This window comes from Cucurbita maxima, unplaced genomic scaffold (assembly GCF_002738345.1).
Source record: "Cucurbita maxima cultivar Rimu unplaced genomic scaffold, Cmax_1.0 Cma_Scf00002, whole genome shotgun sequence".
In the NCBI taxonomy this organism is placed as follows: domain Eukaryota; kingdom Viridiplantae; phylum Streptophyta; class Magnoliopsida; order Cucurbitales; family Cucurbitaceae; genus Cucurbita; species Cucurbita maxima.
Genome location: NW_019272018.1, coordinates 4,596,980 through 4,613,059, shown reverse-complemented (window position 1 = coordinate 4,613,059; position 16,080 = coordinate 4,596,980). Strand labels below are relative to the sequence as shown.

The following is a 16,080-nucleotide window of genomic DNA, read 5'->3' as shown; positions in this document are numbered from 1 at the left end:
GAATACAAATATTAGATAAAAGATAATTGAAAGTTCAAAAATCAATCTATAATTATTAGGAAAAAAAAAAAAAATCAATCACGACCAGCCAATACCACTCTCGCAAACCTACCATTATAATTAATTTCTTAATATAATCTATACATTTTTATTTGGCTCGAGGTTTTATCCCATGAACTCAAAACCAAACCAAGTCAATTTGAGTTCAGAAAAAATGAACCCAACCCAACCCTTATAGTTCGGGTTAAGTTGGGTTAGTCCGAATTGTCGGATGCAATGTATACTCTTAGTCTTTAGTTCCTAATACTTTTATTTCGAAACATTTTAATTTCTCAACACTTTGTTTTTGACGAAATCAAATAAAATATTAAATAAAAAGAGGGGACAATAACATATTTAAATCATTTTTATTTATATCCCAATTAATTGATATAATCATACAAATCAAATATCAAATTGAATGGTTGTTTCTTTCTAAAAATATAGCCAATATTAAATAACAATAATAACCAATTCTTCAGCCCAATAAATACCCAAAAGTTCACAATTTTGTAGTCTTAGTTTCCGACGTGGTTCATCTTTACTCAACTTTGCCGTTACCTTAGCTGGCGAGGTTTGTTTTCTTTCTCGATCGAAGTTGGGTTATGCAAAAAAAACAAAAAAAAAAACTTACTTTTGTTCTGTTCTTCCATCAATTTTATTGGGTCTGCCAATTTTTGTCATTTTTCCTTACGAATCATTCATCATCTTTGTTTTAGCCGATTCCTCTTCGTTTCTTTTTATATTTCTTTTGAAGTTCTGAACATTATCTAGAAATCATTCAGGAAGCTGCAATGGAAGTGATGAACAGAGTTGTGGCCATAAGAAATTATATTGATGAGTTCCCAGTTGAGTCCGACTTTGAGCTCAAATCTGAAGCTCTTATTGTGTCGGTGAAACCTGGTTGTGATGATATCGTTGTCAAGAATCTTTATGTTTCGATCGATCCATATCAGATCAACCGTATGAAGACCCATAGCTCTTCACAGAAGACTTCATCTTTTGCAACTTCCATCAAGCCCGCCCAGGTAACTATTGACCCATAAAGAGCTATCTATCGTTCATTTTAATCTACTTGGTCACCTACGCTGCTTTGTGGTTTGCTATGAACACAGCCCATCGACGCATATGGAGTGGGAGAAGTATTGGCCTCTGGGAACGCTGATTTTAAGAAGGGCGACTTGGTGGCAGGGCTCGTACATTGGGCAGAATACAGTATAGTGAAAGCCCACACCAACATGCTTCGAAAAATTGACTCTATGGGGTTTCCATTAACCAACCATCTTGGAATTCTGGGTATCTTACATTAAACCATGATATTCTCTCTTATGTTTTGTGTAATTATTTGTTAAGAATGGTTGAGAGGGAGTCCAGTTTGACTCATTTAGGGAAGGATCGTGAGTTTATGAGTTTATGAGTTTATAAGTAAAGAATACATCTCCTTTGTATAAAGCGTTTTGGGAAAGTCCAAAGTAAAGTCATGGGAGCTTATGCTCAAAGTAAACAATATCATACTATTATGGAGAGACGTGATTCTTAATATGGTATCAAAGTCATGTCCTTAACATAGCAATGTCAATAGAATTCTCAAGTGTCGAACAAAGAAGTTGCCCTAACTTAGCAATGTCAATAGAATTCTCAAGTGTCGAACAAAGAAGTTGCTCTTAACTTAGCAATGTCAATAGAATCCTCAAGTGTCGAACAAAGAAGTTGCCCTTTACTTAGCGATGTCAATAGAGAATCCTTAAGTGTTGAACAAAAAAGTTGCCCTTAACTTAGCAATGTCAATAGAATTCTCATGGGTCGAATAAAGAAGTTATGAGTTTTGAAAGTGTAGTCAAAGATGACTCAAGTGTCAAACAAAGGATGTACTTTGTTCGAGGGCTCTAGATAAGAAGACGAATCTCAATTAAGGGGAAGCTGTTCGAGAGCTCTAAAAAAGGAAGTCTCAAGGGAAGCTTTATAGTGTAATTTGTTCGAGGGGAGTATTGTTGAGGATTATTGAGAAGAGTAGTCCAGTCCCAGATGAAATAATTAAGAGGAAGATCATGAGTCTATAAATAAGAAATACATCTCTATTCGTACGAGCCATTTTGAGAAATATCAAGGTAGAATACGGATTCTTAATCTTACTAATTTTGATTTTGTTTTGATTAGGATTGAGTGGGCTGACTGCGTACGCTGGTTTGTTCGAAGTAGCAAAGGTCAAGGAGGGAGAGACAGTGTTTGTGTCGGCTGCTTCTGGGTCTGTCGGGAGTTTGGCTGGACAGTTGGCAAAGCTGCATGGCTGCTACGTTGTCGGCAGTGCTGGTTCGGATGAAAAGGTCACATAAACACCTCTAATTTTCTGGACTAATCGTGACAAGGGCATTAAATAACTATGGGTATGTTTTAGGTGGCGTTGCTGAAAGAGAAGCTTGGATTTGATGAAGCATTCAATTACAAGCAAGAAAAGGATTTGACATCAAGCTTAGAGAGGTGATAATTTAGAATTTAAGCCATTAGTTCTCATGATTTAGAGAAATTGGTGAAGTAAAAGGCTTGGGAGTTGAATTTGACAGGTACTTTCCAGATGGAATAGACGTTTATTTTGACAACGTGGGAGGCGAAATGCTAGAAGCAGCAGTGGCGAACTTGAAGCCGTTTGGAAGAGTGGCGCTTTGTGGGGTTATTTCAGAGTATACAAGTTCCAAAAAGGCTGCGCCAAAGATGCTCGATTTGGTGTACAAACGAATCAAAGTTGAAGGGTTTCTAGCTGGAGATTTCTTGAATGTGTACTCAGATTTCATCGCTATGGCCTCTCAGTACCTTGGTTCTGGCAAGATTGAATCACTGGAAGATGTAACCATTGGGGTCGACACCATTCCCTCTGCTTTCATTGGGCTGTTTAAGGGTGATAATATTGGAAAGAAGATCGTCAAACTAGCAGTGTGACAGAATAATAATGATTACAATAATAATATGTATTACACCCCTGGTGGGTCAATATATGTGTGGATGAGCTGTGTGTAGAAGAGTATTACGTATCTATTTTTTTTTTTTTTGTCCGAATTTGAAAGTAGAGTTCAAGGACATGGAATGTTTTTACGAAAAGATAGGTCCTACCACAATTGCTTGTTTGCATTTTCCGACCCTAATAGTGGACAACTTATTGAGTACGTTTAAATATTTAAGTAACGTGTTATTCTTTTTTAAGTAAAGGTAAGACACTCCTATACAGATGACGATGTCTATAATTGCATTTATGGTTAAATTGAAGTCTTTAAGTAAATTCTCTTTTAACCTTTTTGTTATTTCATTTTAGCTTTTTTCTGTTAATATTTGTTTTATTTGAAATGAATTCTTTTTAACTCCATGTTTACAAATGAATTTTGAATTTAAATGACAAAGGAAATAATTACAAAACTCATTGATGAATTATTTGAATTTAAATGAGGAAGAAAATAATAAATAATATCTTTGATCACGGTAGAAGTAGAATATTTGGAATTACTTTGATACAAAATAAAAAAAAAATATATATATATAAAATTGATAAATTAAAAAACGAAGGGAAATTTAAGTCATTTAAAATCCATAAATCTAGAAATGTAAGTCAAAATTTGGGCGGTGATATTTTATTAAAAAAATAATAAATATTTGTTAATCAAAGTCTAATTTCAGAGTACAATTGGAACAAAAAAGAAATTATTTAGTTCAATCCGGAGTAAAACAAGTCAAACACAGGTGGCCGGAGCGGAACAAGTCAAACGCAGCTTGCCGGAGTAGAACAAGTCAAACATAGCTTTCTCCGAAAATTCTGGATGTGCCAACAATGGCTTGCAAGCATCTTTTCTTTCCTTTTTTGAGTTCAAACTTGTACGCTTCCCTCTCCTATTTTCTTCAATATTAAACATTCTTTTTAAAATGCAAATTGCATATAATTTTCACAAATAAACTTGTTGCTGTAACAAAAATTCATTTGATTCAATCCACTTCAATTTTTTTTTTAGTTTTTTTTTTAATTACATCAATAAATAAAAAAAAAAATTCTAACTTTTTACTTCATCTAAAAATATTTTTACATTCAAAATATAATCATTATAGATAGATAAAAACCATTAATACTTTGTTTAAAAAAATATCTTTATTTTTTTTTATTGTTGTCAATCTTTTCCCGACCAGAGTTAAATTTAGAGATAATATAACCTATAACCATTAGTTATTATTAATCTAAAATTAATTAATTTTAATTAATTAATTTATTTAATTTTAACATACTTTAATTATTAATAATTATTTTAGTATTTTGATATGAATTTAACTAACCATTCCAACACTTTTTGAATGACTCAAATCAGAACCAAAATGTTAAATTTCATAGTTGTTCTCTCAAAGTTTTTTATTTTATTTTTCATCTTATTTTAAGAGATTGTTATTGTAGTGTGAATAAATAGTTGTGAGTGTTCAATCTATAAATTTAATATTTTAAAGAGTTATTTACAAAATTTAAATATTGTAACGGTTTTATGTAGAAATTTTTTAATTATTTAATTTCAAAATTATTATGGTAATTTGTTAGGGTTATAAATTTGTATATCATTTTCTATATTTCTCCCGGTATTTAAAGAAGTATAGAAGTTGACAATGGCAGGCATTTCCCTCAAATTCTGAGAAGTTAAGCTTCGGTTGCCAATGGCGACAGCCCAAGTTTCCTTCCAAAACTTCCTCTCAATCCCAACCGTTGATTTTGGTGTCCGGCCAAGGAAATCCTACGGACCGACCAGGGCCGCACAGAGCAGAACCGCAAGCCCAAATTGGAAGTGGTCTATTCGATCAACATTGGCAGATCAAAGGCATCAGAAACCGACGGTGGACGTGGACCGACTGGTGGATTTCATGTACGACGATCTCCGGCACGTATTCGACGAGCAGGGGATTGATCGGACGGCGTACGACGAAGAAGTGAGATTTCGAGACCCGATTACAAAGTACGATGGAATTAGTGGGTATATGCTGAATATTGCCCTGTTGCGAGAATTCTTCAGGCCGGAGATCATCTTGCACTGGGTCAAAAAGGTTGGTCCGATCACATCTCCGACGACCTATCAATATTATTAGGTTCATTAATTATATTTCATATTCAACCAAATCTTACTTTTAGACTGGGCCATATGAGATAACTACAAGATGGACTGCGGTAATGAAGTTCATCCTTCTGCCATGGAAGCCAGAGTTAGTGTTGACGGGAACTTCCATCATGGGTATCAATCCACAAACCGGCAAGTTCTGTAGCCATGTGGTAATTAAAATTTACCATCCTCCTCCTTCCTTATTTTTCACCCAATTTCCTACTTCATCTGGTTAATTTTGAAGGATCTTTGGGATTCACTGCAAAATAATGACTACTTTTCTGTAGAAGCCTTGTGGGATGTGTTTAAACAGGTATACATAGCTAAAACTGAAAAATCATCCAAAATTGAAGACTTTTTGTTATAATTTCCTTCTCTCTTTCCAGTTTCGGTTTTATGAGACTCCAGAATTGGAATCGCCAAAATATCAAATACTGAAAAGGACTGCAAATTATGAGGTTTGTTGACCATATTTTATGTTTGAAGCAGCTTTAATTTGTAGCATTAATGTGTTGTGTTATGTTTCAGGTGAGAAAATATGCGCCATTTGTTGTGGTTGAAAGAAATGGACACCAGATTTCTGCCGGATTCAATAGGGTTGGTAGGTGAGTCCCCTGTTAGCAACCACTGCCCTGTTGTTTACTTATGAATGGAGGATCTTTATCTTAATTAGCCAAATATAGAAACTGGGTTTATGCCACCTCTTAAATGACCATTACATTACTGTTCAGTTTCCCGGATGCAAAACAGGAGGACACAATGAGCATAAGAGAGATGGAAGGGGGCATTGGTGCGGTGTTGAAATTCAGTGGAGATCCCACAGAAGATATGGCTCAGCAGAAGGCAAAAGAATTACGATGTAGTCTAAAAAAGGATGGCCTTAAACCCATAAATGGCTGTTTGCTTGCTCGCTACAACGACTCTGGCCGAACATGGGGCTTTGTAATGGTAACCTTATGTCCCCTCTGTCTCATCTTATGAATATCGTATTGTTTGCTGTTAAAGTGGATGTCTGATTTTAAATGGTAATTTTGCATGGTTTTGGGCTTGATTTGCAGAGAAATGAGGTGATAATATGGCTACAAGAATTCTCAATTTAGTCCAACAACTCCAACTACACTCTGTCCCTGGTGGAAATAGTGAAAGCAACTATAATGTGATTCATAATTTTACAAATTTTTAAATCTACTTATTACATTCTTATCTAATAATTAATAATTTTTTTGCCTTTTCTCATCTCAAACTAAATGTCCTTTTTTAAGTCTAAAATTCATTTAAACAATGAATTAGAGAGCGAGAAATTTGATTGGTTGGGGAGAATGAGACAAACAAAGATCCAAAATAGGTGGGACAGGGGAAAAGGAACGGCCCATGTGCCGCGTAACTATTGTCAACTGCCAACTGCCAACCTCTCCCATTTTCTGCTAATTTATACGTATTAACCGTTTAATATTTTTTAAAAATAAATAGTTTATAGATGTTTTTGAAGATGTTAAAAATATTTAAATATATTATAACTTTGAGAACTTAAAAAGTATTTTTAAACCGTTAAAAAGGGTATTTTTTAGATAAAAGTATTAAATTTTTTCCTACAAAATTATTTTTGAGGTAAAATTAAAAAAAAAAAATCAAATATTATCTATAAGCTTTTAAATATTTTAAAATTATTTTTGAATTAAGAATCATGCAAAAAGTTGAACATAAAAACATTAATAGAACAATATAATGTTTGTGTGGATTAAATTTAAATTTTGGTCCTTATTTTTGGATTGGCCTTGCTGTATAATAAACCACACATATCTCTGACTTTATGAACCATACCCACGTTACTTTCCTAAATTAAGGCATACACGATGCAATTAGTTGTATTAAAAGAAAAATTAATTCAAAAAAATCTCTCTATTCTCTATCATTTTCCATATTTTTTTAGATGATATAAAGAAATTATTTTAAAATTTTAATGATATTTAAAATCCAAGATAATATCTTGAGATATGGATAGATCTCTAGTACTATCTTGGAGCATTTTTCAATTTTACTATAAATTGCTTCTAATTCAATAAATGGACGAGTGGGTTCATTAAATAATGTCTAATTTTACAAAGATTATATTATTAAAATTTAATCTATAATGTAATGCTGTAGATTAAAAAAAATAAAAATGGCATCCTTTTCCCTGGCTGGGGAAAGAGAGATTAGCAGAGAATTAAGCGTAAGAATGAGAAACAGAGAAGAAGAAGGAAGAGAGTAATTGAATTTGGAATTTGAAATAATCGAGAAGAAGGCAGCGCCGTCTTGAGTTTGATGTATTCCGCATTTTTCAATTCAAAAACCCCTCCGAACACAGCGCCGCTTGCATCTACTCCCATTGCCTTCCCTCTCCTATAACCCCCCTTCTTCCATTGTTTGCTTTTGTTTTTCTTCTTCTTTTCTTCTTGTCATGTTCTCATGCCCAGTTTTCCTTTTTATTATAATCTTAATTATATTCTAATCTCGTTCTCTCCTTTTATTCGTCCACTTCTATATATACACACACACACACACACACACACATATATCGCTCATTTTCTCCGTTCTCTCTTCCTCTTTGCCCTCTTTCAACGGAGATTCCTGCGGCTGCCGAGGAATTTGAGTTCTCAGGTCTGTTTTTCTTTCTGGGTTTCTCTTTTTTTCTCTTTTCAACTTCGATTTCTGGATCCCCTTTCCTTTCTTTTCGTTTCTGTTCCTTCAAACTTGGTTTAATGTCTTGTATCTGGCCCTTGATCTGTGGATTTACGGCCTCATTGCTGTTTTTTCTGTGAAACTCTTTCTGGGTTTGTTTGGATATTGCGGATTACTGTCTTTTAGTAATGTATGTTGAATTTTAGAGTTTGTTCATATGCATTCTTGTTTTGCCTTTTCTTCTGAAACTTTATGCCCTTTTCTAGTGTAACAAAAGCCATTTATGGATGAGATTTGTGTTCTCTTGCATCAGCTTTGGGACTTGTTGTTCATAGTTTAGTAGATCCTTGTACATTTTGTTCATAGTTCATTGAGTTGTTGAGAATTTAGCAGGGGGAAATGACGGAGCCAAAGCCATCAGCAACACCATCCTCACGAACCCTCCCTGATTTTAAAAAGTCTGTCAAACTCAAATATGTAAAACTTGGTTATCACTACCTCATCACTCATGGAATGTACCTTTTCCTTTCTCCTTTGCTTGTTGTGATTGCGGCTCAGCTTTCCACCTTTACTCTTCAAGACTTTTATGAAGTCTGGAGCCATCTCCAATATAACTTGGTCTCCGTCATCCTTTGTTCCACTCTCCTTGTGTTCTTATCTACCCTCTACTTTCTTACCCGTCCTCACCCTGTGTACCTTGTTAACTTTTCGTGTTACAAGCCCGATGAGGCTCGTAAATGCACGAAGAAGATTTTCATGGATCGATCTGGGATGACAGGGACATTTACAGAAGAGAATCTTCAGTTCCAAAGGAAAATCCTTGAGAGATCTGGCCTTGGGGATTCAACCTATCTACCTGAGGCTGTTCTCAATGTTCCTCCAAACCCCTCTATGGCAGAAGCTAGAAAAGAAGCTGAAATGGTGATGTTTGGTGCCATTGATGCGCTTCTAGCTAAGACGAGTGTGAAACCGAAAGATATTGGTATCTTGATTGTGAATTGTAGCTTGTTTAATCCGACGCCGTCGCTTTCTGCAATGGTCATCAACCACTACAAGCTTAGAGGGAACGTCGTTAGTTACAACCTTGGCGGGATGGGTTGCAGTGCAGGGCTTATTTCCATTGATCTTGCAAAACAGCTGCTTCAGGTCCATCCCAATTCCTATGCCTTGGTAATTAGCATGGAGAACATAACATTGAACTGGTACTTTGGGAATGACCGGTCAAAGCTCGTCTCGAACTGCTTATTTCGGATGGGTGGAGCAGCAATATTGCTTTCAAACAGAAGATCTGAGAGAAGGAGATCCAAATACCAATTAATACATACTGTTCGTACCCACAAGGGAGCAGATGACAAGTGCTTTAGCTGTGTTACTCAGGAAGAGGACTCAACTGGGAAGATTGGTGTTACTTTATCAAAAGACTTGATGGCAGTTGCAGGTGATGCATTGAAGACAAACATCACGACATTGGGGCCTCTCGTGCTGCCAATGTCGGAGCAGCTTCTCTTTTTCGGTACACTGGTTGGGAAGAAACTCTTCAAAATGAAGATCAAACCTTACATCCCTGACTTCAAACTAGCTTTTGAACATTTCTGCATTCATGCTGGGGGAAGAGCGGTTTTGGACGAACTGGAGAAGAACTTGCAGCTGTCTGATTGGCATATGGAGCCATCCCGGATGACACTGTACCGATTCGGCAACACATCGAGCAGTTCACTTTGGTACGAACTGGCGTATACAGAAGGGAAAGGGAGAATGAAGAAAGGAGACAGAACATGGCAAATAGCATTTGGTTCAGGATTCAAGTGCAATAGTGCAGTTTGGAAAGCTCTAAGGGCCATAAATCCAGCACAAGAAAAGAACCCATGGATGAATGAGATTAACCAGTTTCCAGTGGATGTTCCTAAGATTGTAGCCATTTGAAAAACTCAGCATCAACTCTTTTTAGTTCATCATTCAGATTAGTGTCCTCTGTAATTGGTTTTGGCGTGCTGGTATTTAATAATTAACACTTTCTTTTCTTCTAGGCCAGATTAGATTGAAGGGAGGTATTTGGTTTGTTGAGTGAAGAACAATTGCATCAAACCTTCATGTCTTGATTTGTATTGGGGATTATGGCTACACACAATTTGGATGGATCCTTCACAACTGTTGCCGATCTGAATCAAAACATCCATTCCATGACATCTTTTCCATTTACTATTGTGGCTCCTAATCTACTTCTGTTTTAACAAATTAATAATAAAGCAAGGAACAAAGTATTTTTAAATTTAAATTCATCCCTGAATGTGATACACGCAGCAAGAAATCTAATAATATAAGTAAACCAGCAAATAGTGATGGAAAAAAAGGGTAAACTTTTTTTTAAGAAATAATTATTTATTTGTTTTGAACTTGTGGCTTACAAGAACTTGAAAACAGTAACTGTGTATGAATAGTGGTCACCTTCATCTACTGGTGGCCCCGTCCTAAAAAAGTGAAGGTCTAATCTTAGCCTTAATTCCACATTTAAGTGAAGATCTAATCTCAGTCTAAGCCTTAATTCAGGCACTGTTTGGATCTGGATCAGGTCGATTCATCAACTTTTATTTTTGACTAACTGAATGAGCTTGGATCTGTCCAAATTATAAAACTATATGTTTGTTAAATTAAAAAGTTCGTTTTTTTTTTATTATTATATATATAAATACACAAACATATTTGGTATAAATACACAAATACAAGATGTATGTTATGCTTGGAAGCTTGACCTACAAAGAGCAGCACTGGAGCCTCATAGACACTCGCAACATGCTAGAACCATTCAAAAGAACGGTTAAATCAGTCATCAAATGAGGCCTGAGCTGTTGCGGCACTCAATAACTAAACGCATATCACCCTGTTTGGAATGAGCAAGTTTCTGGTCTATAAAGCTTCTGAAATCAAGCACAAACATTCAATATTTTTCAATTTTATTGGACTTAGCTTGACTACCAGAAAGTGGAACTGAATTAAGCTCCCAAAGTTGAATTGCCAACTCTGCGAGATTGGTATAGCTTTGTTCACGTAATTGCTCTTCAAACACGGTCTTCACTACTACAGTGGTTAAAAATCGAAAAACCTTAACAATTATAAAGCATAAGACAGTGCCATAACAAAAACGCGTTCACTTGTGACCACAAGTTCACACCCATATCTGCAAGAATTGACTAAAACTGTATACAAAAAACCAGCAAAGTCCATACTTCACAAAAGATTTAACTGTATAGGATAAAGCTCAAAACGCTCTGGGGCTTCCCGTCAAGCAATGGAGAAACAATTTCACTCATTTCCCGTCTCCTCCTTCTCCTTCTCTCTGGTCTTCCCCTCGTCTGCAATGTTGAACCCCTCAATCTTGCGTGAGACCTCATCTGCACTTACCTTTACTTTCCCAACAGATCCATTGACCAAGGCTTCATCCGAGTCATCGTGTGTTAAAGGACCAGTCTGCCATATCCTAATGGTTCCATCCTCAGATCCAGAGGCATAGGATTCCCCTCCGGGTGCAAAGCGTAAGCAATGTACAGGTCCATGATGACCTTTATTACACGCTGCATGCACATTTAAAATTAGGTATTCTTCAGAAATCACAAATGGAACCTCTCACAAGAAGAATCGAGAATCTTTTCAGCAATCAAAAAGGAAAAAGAATGATTTTGCAGGATAAGGGGAACTGATGTTTAGTTGAGCTTACCAATCTCATCGCCAGTATGAAAATCAAATACATGGATCCACATATCCTCTCCACCCGCAATGAACTTCATCCCATACTTGGGTTCCAATGAAGCAGATTCTACAGTGCAAGGCATGTTGTAGCTCTTGACTAAGCCAAAGCTGCTAAAGAAAACAAAAAATCAGGAGAATATATAATTTAACAGTAACATTGCTTAAGCATTACACTTACTGATTTGCATCCCAGAATTTAACAGTAGATCCGTCAGCAGTTGTGATATACCGTCCATCCTGACTTACTTCTGCACTGGTCACTGATGACTTGGTTTCAAGTGTTTGAACTATTTGGCCACTTCTTACATCCCATAACCTGTATGGAAACAATAGAACTTAGGAAAGACCGACTGACTATATATACATACATACATATTTCCATGCAGTTTGAGAAGGCAGATTTACACCCAGCATGCATACCTGACACCTCCCATGTCAGTGCAGGAACTTAATATTGTCTGATCACTGTGAAGCCATGTAACAGTCCTTACTGAACCGGGGGATTTATCCACTTCTCTTGGAGGTGCATCTGGACGATTCAGATCATATATACGCAGTACTTTCTCCAGACCACCAGTCAATAAAAGGTGTGTATCCTGATACATTTTAGAAAACGCATTGAGAGAAGAGAAATTGATTTTAAATTGAAGAATATCAGAATGAACAAAGATAAGAATCTAAGCGCCATCTCACTCCACCTAAATTACAAGATGACAACAACAAATCAGTAAATATCAGTTAAAACTCAAATAGTACCACAATCATTCCGCATGAGGGACTAATCAGTAAATATCAGTTAAAACTCAAATAGTGCCACAATCATTCCGCATGAGGGACTAGGGAGCAGTTAGAAAGCAAGTAAAAGAAACAACTAAAGAGTCTATACAAGTAAACTACAAATTTACTCCTATCAAGACAAAAACTAAAGAGTCCAACCATGTAAACTCAATTTACTCTTATCAAGACAAAAACTAACTAAAAAACCAAGGGGCACATGAATACATCACATCAAATTAATCAAGCCCACACACCAACCAGAAGCAATTTTTTTTTCCTGTTTCATAATAATATATGTAGTGTCTAGGTCAACTTGAGCGTAGCTCAACTAATCTCACATAAGGCGACCATTCACAAATTGTCGAGAAACTTAAGGATCTTGACAGACTCTAAGTAGGTGGCCCCCATGATAATAGATTCCAATTTTAGTCCTTAGGACATGAACACACGCACATCAGCGAAGTGTGTGTATCAACAACGCGATAAAAAATATGACATTATTAAGATCATGCTTAAATTACCTCCGAAAAAGCACAGGCACGGACAATATGCTTGTGCTCAAATGAATGCAGTACATCTCCAGTTAATGCATCCCATACTTTCCTGTAAGTTTAATCAGGATCCTACCAATGAGTTCAATCTCCATCATTGTTCACAAAATCACTTGAAAGAAATGTTCATTGCAAATAAAGTGATATTTAACAAACAATATTCAGTCACCAAATTAAAGCATATGAATAGTCAATTTCCTTCTGAATTTCAAAAAGTCCTACTGTATGCCTGAGGAGCGGAGGAGGTTGTGCAGCAGAGNGGGGGGGGGGGGGGGGGGGGGGGGGGGGGGGGGGGGGGGGGGGGGGGGGGGGGGGGGGGGGGGGGGGGGGGGGGGGGGGGGGGGGGGGGGGGGGGGGGGGGGGGGGGGGGGGGGGGGGGGGGGGGGGGGGGGGGGGGGGGGGGGGGACCACAATGAGTAATTATGATAATAAGTCATGGAGCAAAATGCACTAGTGAAGGGCATGCCGAAAGGTAGCAATGCAAGTGCCCAGATACTGGCCCCGAAATGATGTACCCATAAGTTAAGCATAGATAGTAAGTGGTTTGTAGGTCAATTAAACTGTTGTACCTGATGACTAGAATCAACTAGATTCTAACAGTCTGAATTTTAAGTTTCAGACTCCCCCAATCATAATAGAGTCTTAATCATAAATTCTGGCAGATATTTGCCAAATACAATAATATCTTTCAGCAACTTTGTACCACACAGTCACATGAATAATACATGAACAATTCAGCATGGATGGGAACCAAAAGTGTATTTGGGTAAGGAATCTAGCCTGCACAACATATCTAATAGCACAATTAACAAATTTTCAAGCAAGATAGAAACACATAATAAGTTAAATTCGATAACTGGTGCAACTGCTCAAAGAGCATAAACCTCGCAGTTTTCAATCAATTTTCATTCAAAACAACTCAAAATAATAATAATAATAAGTTTTTAAAAATTGATTGAGTATAAATTATTAAATACATTTCCAATCATTGTAATGTGCACCAAAAACAGGGAAATGGTTGAATTTCCTTATAGTATTTTTACAGAAATCTAAAATAATATAGAGTTTTCTGATAATAATAATAATTTTTTGCTATCAAAATCTACATAGAAAGGTATCACATAATCATAATTTCATTTAAGTATAAATAAAATTAAAATAATTGAATACTCGTACATACTATTGATGTTTGTAATCCACTGCTTCAAGAAAATAAAGTAAAAAGAACGGCTATTACCAACTAGATTAGAACCCATCCAAATTGTTATTTTCTAAATGCCACTCAGCATCAAACAATAACTCATCTCCTTTTCTCAAATATAAAGTTGGTCTAAAAACCAACACTCATAAAAAGCTAGCAATTGCTAATAATCACAAAGGGAAACGATAGGAAATTTAAAATGTTAATTATATACATATAGTAGAGTGTGGACCGTAAAGCAGAAGCATGGGAATCAATGTACTTGAAAAAAGGAATTATAAGGACATATTTAAGATCTAAGTTGAAGGGTTAATAAACTGTAAGAAAAGTTAGGAAAATCCATACACTATATACATAAAGACCTCCCTCCTCTCCTTTTCAAAAGAAGATAGCGAATCATAGACTGCATACAGTGTTATAACCCCAAGAAAAAAGAAAAAAAACCAATAATATGGAAATTCTAGAAACGCAACATGGAAACCAATTAAAAAGACATACGCTGAAAAATCAGCAGAGCCAGTGGCAGCACGTAAAGCATTGGTATCCAGACAACAACTCCAAACTGCACCTTTATGACCTTCAAATGTACCAATCCAATCGCCAGTTTCTCCATTTCTGAGCATGGGATTGGAATCTGAATGGTGCAGAAAAGCATACTTCAAAGGCAACCCAAGATAACAAAGTCTGAAATATGCTTCGAGCAAACAACCAATACACAAGGGTCTTAATGAATCAACAACAAAGGCTAAAATAGCAATGCCCACATGTACCACAGATATCAATTAAAGTCAAAAGGGCTGACACTGAACAAACATGATCCATAATCATTCAACATTCATAAACTGATGAAGACCTAAATTAACAGTTTGCAGAAACTTGCGCGATTCATAAATTCAATATAAAAAGAAAAAAAAAACGAAAAAAAATTTGTTATGTTGAGCCGTACCCTTGCTGGCACTGATGAGGAAGAATCCATCCGGCGTAACAGGGCTATAACATAGATCCACCACCGGTCTTGAATGGCCATGGCATACAAGAGGAATAGCCACTCTCTTCTTATCCATCGCTCACAAAATTCAACTACTTACAGTTCTATAAATCCTACCTAAAAATACTATGGATTTGCTCCTTATTGATTCTTTTAAATGTGTATTTTCAAAATCGAATAACGAAATCAAAACCCTAAAGCCGCAAATCCTCACAAATTCATAACCAACTGTAAGCAGGAAGACGAGGGCGATCAGTAAGCTGTTTGAATTGTGATCGAAACGGAAATTGGAGCGAGAAATGGCGGTATATAACACAGGTGAGAGACGCTAACAACTGAGCTAACACCCACACCTCCTAACCCTCTAAAATGGCTCTGATAAAATCAAAATCTAAACCCCAAAATTACAGCGAAAACGAAAATTCCCCAAAAAAAAAACCTTAAAAAGGAAAATCTAACAAAGCAGAGCTTCCTAGAGAAGGGCTAGGCGCAACCATAACTGGCTTCACACCTGACCTTATATAATTGTGAAACGACTTCTTTTTTCCCCTTTTCTTTTCATTTTTTTTTTTTTTTTTACTTTTTCTTCTGGGCCTGGCCTGTTTTATTGGGCCTTATTTAGTAGCTTTATTTTGAGGCTGGCCCATTAAAACAATGATAATTTCATTTTTTCTTTTTTTGCCTTTTCTTCTGGACCTGGGCTGTGTTATTGGGCCTCTTTTTTGCCTTTTCTTCTGGAGCTGGGCTGATTTATTGGGCCTTATCGAGTAGCTTTAATTTGAGGCTGGCCCATTAAAACATGATAATTTCGTTATTTTCTTTTTTGCCCTTTTTATTTTGAGCCTGGCCTGCTTTATTGGGCCTTATTGAGTAGCTTTATTTTTAGGATGGCCCATTAAAACATGATAATTTCGTTTTTTCTTTTTTTCCCTTTTTATTTTGGGCCTTGCCTGATATATTGGGCCTTATTAGTAGCTTTATTTTGAGGCTGGCCCATTAAAACATGAT

At 36.3% G+C, this 16,080-nt stretch overlaps 4 protein-coding genes across 6 annotated transcripts; 3 read left to right on the top strand and 1 right to left on the bottom strand.

Moving 5' to 3' along the window:
* Nucleotides 1-515: 515 nt before the first annotated feature.
* On the top strand, nucleotides 516-3,004 carry LOC111470739 (2-alkenal reductase (NADP(+)-dependent)-like). Its single transcript, XM_023116342.1, has 6 exons — nucleotides 516-613; nucleotides 825-1,067; nucleotides 1,155-1,335; nucleotides 2,197-2,363; nucleotides 2,435-2,517; nucleotides 2,601-3,004. Exons 2-6 carry the CDS (start codon nucleotides 834-836, stop codon nucleotides 2,971-2,973), a joined length of 1,038 nt encoding a protein of 345 aa, XP_022972110.1. The 5' UTR covers nucleotides 516-613; nucleotides 825-833; the 3' UTR covers nucleotides 2,974-3,004.
* Nucleotides 3,005-4,625: 1,621 nt separating this feature from the next.
* Nucleotides 4,626-6,300, top strand: LOC111465022. Its single transcript, XM_023109278.1, has 7 exons — nucleotides 4,626-5,097; nucleotides 5,183-5,320; nucleotides 5,395-5,463; nucleotides 5,537-5,608; nucleotides 5,679-5,755; nucleotides 5,882-6,098; nucleotides 6,209-6,300. Exons 1-7 carry the CDS (start codon nucleotides 4,714-4,716, stop codon nucleotides 6,248-6,250), a joined length of 999 nt encoding a protein of 332 aa, XP_022965046.1. The 5' UTR covers nucleotides 4,626-4,713; the 3' UTR covers nucleotides 6,251-6,300.
* A 1,020-nt stretch (nucleotides 6,301-7,320) lies between these two features.
* Nucleotides 7,321-9,956, top strand: LOC111500279 (3-ketoacyl-CoA synthase 11-like). 2 transcript variants are annotated; one of them, XM_023152006.1, is made up of 2 exons: nucleotides 7,321-7,790; nucleotides 8,205-9,956. In XM_023152006.1, the coding sequence occupies exons 1-2, from the start codon at nucleotides 7,599-7,601 to the stop codon at nucleotides 9,732-9,734; spliced, it is 1,722 nt and encodes a 573-aa protein (XP_023007774.1). In that variant the 5' UTR covers nucleotides 7,321-7,598; the 3' UTR covers nucleotides 9,735-9,956. The 2 variants fall into 2 exon arrangements, with proteins under 2 accessions (XP_023007774.1, XP_023007765.1); XM_023151997.1 differs by having other exon boundaries at nucleotides 8,202-9,956.
* An 841-nt stretch (nucleotides 9,957-10,797) lies between these two features.
* On the bottom strand, nucleotides 10,798-15,579 carry LOC111500297 (serine-threonine kinase receptor-associated protein-like). Of its 2 annotated transcripts, none has more exons than XM_023152032.1 (7): nucleotides 15,031-15,579; nucleotides 14,583-14,718; nucleotides 12,854-12,935; nucleotides 11,976-12,151; nucleotides 11,734-11,871; nucleotides 11,524-11,666; nucleotides 10,798-11,380 (listed from the first exon to the last, which is right to left on the bottom strand). In XM_023152032.1, exons 1-7 carry the CDS (start codon nucleotides 15,146-15,148, stop codon nucleotides 11,112-11,114), a joined length of 1,062 nt encoding a protein of 353 aa, XP_023007800.1. In that variant the 5' UTR covers nucleotides 15,149-15,579; the 3' UTR covers nucleotides 10,798-11,111. The 2 variants fall into 2 exon arrangements, with proteins under 2 accessions (XP_023007800.1, XP_023007808.1); XM_023152040.1 differs by having other exon boundaries at nucleotides 11,524-11,663.
* Between the last annotated feature and the right edge of the window lie 501 nt (nucleotides 15,580-16,080).

Coding starts and splice junctions, on each gene's coding strand:
- LOC111465022 (XM_023109278.1), top strand. CDS start 4,714: ATGGCGACAGCCCAAGTTTCCTTCCAAAACTTCCTCTCAATCCCAACC. Junction 5,098..5,182: donor TCTTGCACTGGGTCAAAAAG/GTTGGTCCGATC, acceptor TCTTACTTTTAG/ACTGGGCCATATGAGATAAC. Junction 6,099..6,208: donor GAACATGGGGCTTTGTAATG/GTAACCTTATGT, acceptor CTTGATTTGCAG/AGAAATGAGGTGATAATATG.
- LOC111470739 (XM_023116342.1), top strand. CDS start 834: ATGGAAGTGATGAACAGAGTTGTGGCCATAAGAAATTATATTGATGAG. Junction 1,068..1,154: donor CTTCCATCAAGCCCGCCCAG/GTAACTATTGAC, acceptor CTATGAACACAG/CCCATCGACGCATATGGAGT. Junction 2,364..2,434: donor GTGCTGGTTCGGATGAAAAG/GTCACATAAACA, acceptor GGTATGTTTTAG/GTGGCGTTGCTGAAAGAGAA.
- LOC111500297 (XM_023152032.1), bottom strand. CDS start 15,148: ATGGATAAGAAGAGAGTGGCTATTCCTCTTGTATGCCATGGCCATTCA. Junction 12,936..14,582: donor GGCTCTGCTGATTTTTCAGC/GTATGTCTTTTT, acceptor TTAAACTTACAG/GAAAGTATGGGATGCATTAA. Junction 11,381..11,523: donor TCATACTGGCGATGAGATTG/GTAAGCTCAACT, acceptor ATGTGCATGCAG/CGTGTAATAAAGGTCATCAT.
- LOC111500279 (XM_023151997.1), top strand. CDS start 7,599: ATGCCCAGTTTTCCTTTTTATTATAATCTTAATTATATTCTAATCTCG. Junction 7,791..8,201: donor CGAGGAATTTGAGTTCTCAG/GTCTGTTTTTCT, acceptor TTGAGAATTTAG/CAGGGGGAAATGACGGAGCC.